General features: G+C 37.1%; 1 protein-coding gene across 1 annotated transcript in view; it reads right to left on the bottom strand.

The window, feature by feature from the left end:
* Positions 1–48: 48 nt before the first annotated feature.
* The window catches only part of ANKAR (ankyrin and armadillo repeat containing), a 42,033-nt gene continuing 33,337 nt past the window's right edge, over positions 49–8,744 (bottom strand). The window contains exons 20-24 of the mRNA XM_081939319.1: positions 7,384–7,501; positions 2,793–2,902; positions 2,150–2,346; positions 1,118–1,164; positions 49–304 (exon numbers count right to left, since the gene is read on the bottom strand). Coding sequence (XP_081795445.1) covers positions 60–304; positions 1,118–1,164; positions 2,150–2,346; positions 2,793–2,902; positions 7,384–7,501 — 717 coding nt within the window. The 3' untranslated portion in view covers positions 49–59. The remainder of the gene's footprint in view (positions 305–1,117; positions 1,165–2,149; positions 2,347–2,792; positions 2,903–7,383; positions 7,502–8,744) is intronic.

The following is an 8,744-nucleotide window of genomic DNA, read 5'->3' as shown; positions in this document are numbered from 1 at the left end:
TTTGCATGAAACTGCATGGTAACAACATCTTTTCTGCTACTACAATATAGACAATAGGTTCAAATTTTCTCTTCAGACAAAGTATATTTTAATGTCTCAGCATTAACAATTCTTGGTCTTGAAACTTGTATGAGGTCAGAGGTGGTTGTGTGTGGAAATTGATAGTGTCCAGACGCTGGTGTGCGGGGTTTTTCTGGAGTTTTTAATCTTCCCATTATATGTGTATTTTGGGGGATTAAAAAGAGAGAATCCCTTGGACGAAACTTCGCTTTGTATACTTTAACACCAGTACCTCGAAATTTTTCTAGAAAATAAAAACACCACTTTTACTACTATCTATCAGTATTATCTGCAGAATATTTCAGACTGTTCAGCCAAATGATGTTGCAACTAGGAGTAGGAGTTGGAGTACTTGTGGGCTGGATCCTTATTCCACCTGGTTCATTTGAACAGCTAGAAGTGGAGTGAGTAGCTGCATTGGAGAATGGTTCCTGCCACCTTGGAAATGATGGTGAAGTGTGCCCTGGTCAGGCCACCTCCAGCCACGTTACATAATTACTGCCTGGCATCCAACCTTCCCTTTTTTGGGAGGGGAAGTCTGGAGAAGGTGGCTGGGGAAGCAGATTGTCAGACCCAGATATGGAATAGAAACAGCATTGGTCACTTTTATGGAAGGAACCTGGATAAAGGAGTGGACGGCTCCTGATCCTTTTAGATCAGACTTGACAACTTAAAAGATGTTTGGGCTGCAAATTCCCCAGCCAGCATGCCATGACTTCCAAGTACGCATTTTAAAGCCGCTTTAAATCAGCCACCAAGCTCATGAGCCTTCGAGAACAACAGTTTGAATTATAAGAAATTTCTGATGGAAAGCAACTTTAGAAGGGTCTACCCACATCACAAGTTTTATTAGATAATGTATTTTGTTTTACATATGCCTAGCCCATTCCACACAAGTCTATCTGGATTAGGCTGCATATTTAACCTTTCATATATATTTGTGTGGTTATCAAATGCTTTCATGGTAAACATATTGTGCATTGACAATAAAGGTTTGATTTAATTTGATTTCTTGATTTGTGTACTGCATTATATCTATTAGATAGGCATAAATTACCTCGTATGTGTACAGGGACAGCAGGTGGTCCTCCATTTATCTCCAGGCTGAAAATAATAACCAACTTTTAAGTTAGGATGCTGATAATTTATCCTCTGTAAAGTACTTACACTAAAGATCTGCAACCATTCTTAAATAATGCAGCTTGAGAATTCCATTAACCATTTTTTCCTCCTGTTTAACAATTAAACCTAATATAACCATTCTATGTTTCTAAACTGGTATATGTTTACTTTGATTGAACCTCTCCATTATCTATAATTTAATTCAGCTGCTAGTGATGCCTCAATAAAAATGCAAGCTTCGGGACTCTTGTCTGCTTTATTAGTTGACTATTCTTCTCCTTAAATTTGACAATGATTACATGATAGCAAGTTTATGAATCCATGGTTGATGAATGTTAAACATTCACAATATTTATAGAAATATTTAACATCAGTCCTGATGTAAGATCTCAAGCTTTCTAGTGTTTTGTGCTTAGTAAGATATGTATATTAAACTCTGAATTAAACTGAACTTCAATAACATTTAATTAAAATTAATTTAAAATACCACAATTTCCTAATAAAGACAATTATGAAAACACGAATAGCATTTTTAAAATGCTATCAAATGCTATAAAACCCAATGCTGTAAATGCTATAAAACCAAAAAGGACTACACAGCAAATAGAAAAGGAAAATGTGTTGTGGAATCCAGAAAATTCAGCATGGTCTTCTCTCAGGTAAGCATGCTTGCAAAAATCCAAGTGGTTTTGTTTTGGAATAAAGTCCTACTTCCAGCCAGAAATAGCCTTTCACATATCAGGGCATTCATTGCTTATAAATAAAAATGTTTCATTTTCTCAGTCTTAGAGTAAAGTCTCAAGCCTCCATATTTTGAATGGTTATTTCCCAAACATCCATGTGATTCATTCTTTCAAATAGAAATATATTTCTTATATATATCTACTGGTATATCTAGTATATTTATATATAAAATGATGTGCACAGTATTCTGAAACTTCACTAAAATTTTAAATACGGTTCATACCTGAGAGATGGGAGCCCAACTTTTTTCTGTCTCCTAAATTCCTTTACAAAATCCGAATTTATTTTTGCATCTTTGCTTAGATTTATTATTAGCCTCTTGAATAACTTGGGCTTATTCCTACATTGTACCAATAGATGGCGATATGCAGTTCGGTTAAATGTTAGATAGCCAAGAGCACATGCCACAGCTGAACGAACCTAGAAAAGATATCCACATTGTAGAAATGCAATTGATTAATTTTGTTTAGGATCAGTGAATCAGATTATTTTACAGAAGGCACAAAGCAAGGGAACTAGGAAAACTAAAATAAAAGTCCTGGATTGCAGAAAACAGGACCTCTGTATACGTCACTTCTGTCCATTATTTGGATATATCTTTCTCTGTTGCCCAATTTTGTATGCGTGAGTTTGTGAGCACTGTATTACAGTTTTGATGAACCGGGATGAGTTTGATATCTGAAAATTACAGTCTAAAGATACTAGAGCGATTAACAGGTCCAAGAAATCAAAGAGCTCAGAGTGAAATGAACACAACAGTACAAGACAACAGTACTACATGATGTGGTGCTCCACATCAAGTGTGAGGGAGAGATTCTGTTCTCTAATGAACAGTAAGAAAACTTATCAGAATTTTAAATTCCTACCTCCTCTTCCTTTGCATATAAGTGATAGCAAAGACGTTGGACGGTTCCCAAGCTTGTGATTGCTTCTGGAATGCCTGCCCTTGTGTGGGCCAAGCTAGCTAATAATTTCCCTAGAGGTGGGGAAATGGAATTAAAGCATAAATATTTGTAAATTGTGCAAGTAAATTATATCCAATACAATTCAGTACAACTAGAACGGGGGTCAGCAACCCACGGCTATGGAGCTGCATGTGACTCTTTCATCTCTCTGCTGCGGCTCCCTGTTGCCGATCAACTCCACAATTGATACGGCTTTCGGTTAGGTCAGGTAGAGGAAAAAGGATGCTGCGCTAGGATGAGGGAACCGGACTTCCGGTCGGCTCCAGAATTGAACGGGGGACTTCAGTTTAGGACCTTTGTGGCTCTTTGAGTGTTTAAAGTTGCCGACCCCTGAACTAGAACTTCCAAAGCATCAGGCCAGAGTTTCTCAAATTGTGAACCAGGGTGCCTTATCATGGGTAGCAGGCCACTTGAAATGGATTTGGTTTTCATTTTTTGAAAACCTTGCCTAGCGCAGATAGAATGGAAGACTAAAAATATGATTTGGGCTTTGCTTCTGTCTTTGCCTGCATTAGCTTAGTGGGCAGTTGTGGAACTTGTGAGATATAGATTAACATTAAATGATTAAAAGTAGCATTTTTAATTCCTATTCCACTTTCTCAGTACTGATGGAAATTTTACATATTCGTTTATCATTTTATGGAGTTCCAGAATTGCAAAATCTGAAAAATTCTGTATCAATCAATTGTGATTTCTTAAACATTTTAATGAAACAAGACTTTTAATATACTATAGCTCAATTTTCATTAATTTTGTTTCTCTTCTTTTGGCATGCTTAGTCAGGTGAAAAGTTAGGTATGTTTTAATTCAGTTAACCATTTCTATAGGTGGAGATGTGCACAGTGTCTATGAAGGAATCAAACTTCGTAACTGAAATTAAGGAAGGAATCAACATTATGCAAGCACAGGTAGTAGAACAAAGTCAAACTAGAGTCTTGGACTTTAAGAGAGCTAATTTCAATAAACTTAGAGAGAGCTTGGGAAGAATTCCATGGCTGAGAATCCTCAAGGGGAAAACGACTCAAGAAGCTTGGGAAATTTTGAAAAATGAGATTACAAAAGCTCATTCTAGCACAATACCAATGAAGACGAAAAATAACAGCTCCCAAAAGAAACCAGCATGGCTGCATAAAGAACTCTTGACAAATTGAAAGACAAAAAAGTTAAGTATAAAAAGTGGAAAGAGGGGGACATAACTAAGGTAGAATATCAGCAAATAGCCCGAGCCTGTAAAGACGAAGTAAGGAAAGCTAAGGCTCACAATGAAGTACAAAATAACAAAAAAAGCTTCTTCCAACATGTTAAAAACAAGAAAAGGGTTAAGGAAACAATTGGTCCATTGCTGGGAGAAAGTGGCAAGAAGGTGACAAGCAACGGAGAAAGCAGAACTATTTAACTCATTTTTTTGCATCTGTCTTTACACAAAGGGATAAAACAGTCCAACCTATCAAAAACAGCACCACAAAAATCAGATTAGGAACACAAATTGAAATAGGGAAGAAAATGGTAAGTGAGCACCTGTCTACCCTAGATGAGTTCAAATCACCAGGACTGGATGGATTACACCTCAGGGTTCTGAAGGAACTGGCAGATGAGATCTCAGAACCACTGAATTATATCTTTCAGAGATACTGGAGCATTGGGGAACTGCCAAAGGATTGGAAAAGAGCTGATGTGGTTCCCATCTTCAAAAAGGAAAAAACATAGATGCAGGAAACTTTAGACCTATCAGCCTGACCTCAATACCAGGAAAGATTCTGGAAAAGATAAGCAACTAATTAGTGAACACCTAGAAGTAAACAAAGTAATAGCCAAAAGCCAACATGGGTTTGTCAAAAACAGATCATGCCAGACTAATCTTACTGCATTCTTTGACAAAGTGACAAAATTAGTGGACCAGAGGAATGCCGTCGATATAGTTTACTTGGACTCCAGTAAGGCATTTGATAAGGTAGACCATAATCTACTACTAGATAAAGTAGAAGAATGTGGGTTGGACAGCATCACCACCAGATGGATTCGTAACTGGCTGACCAACCGCACTCAATGTGTAGTCCTCAATGGAACTGCGTCTACATGGAGGGAAGTAAGCAGTGGAGTACCCCAAGACTCTGTTTTAGGCCCAGTACTCTTCAACATCTTCATCAATGATTTGGATGAGGGAATAAATGGGGAACTCATCAAATTTGCAGATGACACCAAGCTGGCAGGAATAGCCAACACTCCAGAAGGCAGGCTTAAGATACAGAAGGATCTTGACAAACCTGAACATTGGGCACTATCTAAGAAAATGAAATTCAATGGTGAAAAGAGTAAGGTTCTACATTTAGGCAAGAAAAACAAAATGCACAGGTACAGTATAGGTGGTACCTTCCTCAATAGTAGTAATTGTGAAAGGGATCTTGGAGTCCTAGTGGACAACCATTTAAATATGAGCCAGCAGTGTGCAGCAGCTGCCAAAAAATCCAACACAGTTCTAGGCTACATAAACCGAGAGATAGAATCAAGATCACATGAAGTGTTAATACCACTTTATAATGTCTTGGTAAGGCCACACTTGGAATACTGCATTCAGTTTTGGTCACCACGATGTAGAAAAGATGTGGAGACTCTAGAAAGAGTGCAGAGAAGAGCAACAAAGATGATTAGAGACGAGACTAAAACATGAAGAACGGTTTCAGGAACTGGGTATGTCTAGTTTAATAGAAAGAAGGACTAGGGGAGACATGATAGTAGTGTTCCAATATCTCAGGGGTTGCCACAAAAAAGAGGGAATCAAACTATTCTCCAAGGCACCTGAGTGTAGAACAAGAAGCAATGGGTGGAAACTAATCAAGGAGAGAAGCAACTTAGAACAATTAATCAGTGGAACAGCTTGCCTCCAGAAGTTGTGAATGCCCCAACACTGGAAGTCTTTAAGAAGATGTTGGATAGCTATTTGTCTGGAACGGAATAGGGTTTCCTGCCTAGGCAGGGGGTTGGACTAGAAGACCTCCAAGGTCCCTTCCAACTCTGCTATTGTATTGTATTGTATTGAAATTGACTAAAATTTTGACACAGATATTTGCTTATTTCAGGGATATTTGCCAGAAAATTGTCAGGTACATTCTAGTGGATTAACAGCCATATAATTACTTCAGTGATATAACTTAGGCACCAGCAAAGCAAATGGGCATATATTTATATGTAGGCTTTGTTTCAAAATAATAGAAGCAAATATTTATCAGACTATTTTGTTACATCAATTTAGTCATATATTTATTATATTTTTTATCTTGCCTTTATTATTTTTATAAATAACTCAAGATAATGAACATATATAATCTTATTTTCCCATAACAACCACCTCCTGAGGTGGGCTGGACTGAGAAAGAGTGACTGGCCCAAAATCATTCATCTAGTTGGCATTCATGCTTAAGGCGGGACTAAAACTTAACTGTCCTGTTTTCTAGGCCAGCACTTTAACACTGGCTGTCTATTTTTAATATATTTTTCTTGTTTTTATAATTTTGTTAATATATTCCAATTAACTATTTTCTATTAACTGCCTGAAATGTCATAAATTAATCTCTTCCACCACCATCCCTTTACTCCTAGGAATTCTCCCCTTCCCTGAAATTGCTGTTTGACCCCAAAGATGGCAAATGGTATCCTTTGGCTGAAAAGGGAAGGGGGGAAAAAAGAAGGGAGAGAGTTAGATACTATTTTGGTTATTATTTAAAAAGAAAAATGACTTGACCATTAAGATACCATGATTTACAACCTATCTAGTATGGACTAGATGAGTGTTTCTTAAATTTTTCATCTCAGAATAATTTAAAAATTATTGCGATACCAAGAGAATTTTGTTTGTACTCATACTGTATTAAAAATTAAAATGGATGTCTTCACTGTTGCTACTGCTTCTCGTGATTTTTTGACAGATTTTAATATGGTATTATTTTTTAATATAGGCTAGCAAATAATTTTGATCTGAGGATCCTGACGGGATGTTGGAAACCTCCAAGGCTCCCAGAACCTTACTTGGTGATCTATTTCTTCTTTTCATACTTCTTTCAGAGTCAGTGTGGAGTGATTCTGTATATATGAACACAATCACATAAAGCCTTCTGAGACTGTTGAAGAAGGATACCACTTTAGCAATAGCAGCAGCACTTAGATGTATATATCACTTCATAGTGCTTTATAGCCCTCTCTGAGAGGTTTAGAGAATTAGCATATTACCCCCAGCAATCTGGCTCCTCATTTTATCGACCTTGGAATGATGGAAGGCTCAATCAACCTTGAACTGGTCAGGATTGAACTGCTGGCAGTTGGCAGAGTTAGCCTGCAATACTGCATTCTAACCATTTCACCACCAGAGAATAGCTCTGTTTCCTTCATTAAATCTTCGCTCTTAGGCCCCGCATTATAGTTAATAATATTTTGTCACTACAATGATACTGCACAGTATTTTAGTAATGTACATTTCCCCTTTTACAACATTAGTTACCTGTTAACACTAAAGTGGCTGATTTTTCTGAACATAGTAGGTCAACCAAGGTAGAAATTCCTCTTGCAGACAAAGTAACTTGATCCACATCAATTATAATTTTTGCTAGTACTACAATCTGAAATAGAAGATACTTTTTGACACAACAGATAAAACAGGTTTCCTGTAATTTTGCATTTTTCCCCATTTCTTATTTTTCACAGTATAATACTCTAATCATTTTAGTGACAATATTAAATACACACAGTACTGGGAATTTTATAATTGCAAAATCTTAGTAGTAGGAGAAAAAAATCTGGATTAATTAAAATTGGGGGTAAAGCATTTCATATTATCATCATTACTACCTCATTTTACTTTATTGGAAAATCGCCATATTCATTATGCTTCAAATTTAAACATATTTACCTTTCACTAAATTTCACATAATTTAGTCAATTTTAATTCTATATAGATTTGCAGAAGATTGCCTGTATAACAAGATAAAAGCCTACAATTCGAGTAAAAGGGCTCAAAGTGTCCAATAATGCCTAAGAACCAGGAATGAGGAACAAAGCAGGCAAAATGTTCTCAAAATATTAATTAATCTTCTAGAAATATCTGAAGTGGTTTGAATCAGCCATCAAACTCCTCAAAGATTTCCTGAAAAATTTAAGATTTTAACAGACCAACAAAAAGTAGAAACGAAACTCATAAGAAAAGGTTCCCTGTAGGCTGTTTTTCCAAACATTTGTACTATGATATAAAAGCCCTTGCTTTTCATCATATCTAACTACTCCATTTTCTACAGCAGACCAGAGGTGGTATGCTGCTGGTTCGCACTGGTTCGGGCAAACTGGTAGTAGCAGCAGCATGTGACTCTGCCCACCCACCCAGCCACCCAGACGTCTTCATGGACCTTCTGTGCATATGCAGAAGGTTCTGTACATGCCCAGATGTGTGCGTGCTTATGTGCTCCTACTACCGAACTGGTAGTGAAGATAATAGAATACCATTACTGCAGCAGACCATTCAAAAAGAAGGAGCCACCCTAGATCAATGCATCACACATCCCATCAATTTAGCCTGCCTCAATCTGTGGAAAGCCTTCCATTAGAAAAAGTTGCTTTGGAAGGCGTTGCAATCCAGTAATTAACCAGTTTTATGGGAACTGAGGGGAATTAAGCACCTGAAATTTTCAGAGAACAGCATTTAGGAAATCTGGTCATAATCTTTCCATATGCAGGCATTGTGGAAGTCTTACCTTTTTTGGATTGCAACAGAATCTTCCCAACAGTGAAGTTCAAGTTCTATGTGGCATCTCCATTCTTCCAGCATGCTTATTGATAATTGTGCAAAGATAATTCTGAACTATACATGCA

The sequence above is a fragment of the Natrix helvetica genome, assembly GCF_964273705.1.
Source record: "Natrix helvetica genome assembly, chromosome: 1".
NCBI classification, from domain to species: Eukaryota; Metazoa; Chordata; class Lepidosauria; order Squamata; family Natricidae; genus Natrix; species Natrix helvetica.
Note: the sequence above shows the minus strand (reverse complement) of the source record. Positions and strands in the feature narration are given on the sequence as shown.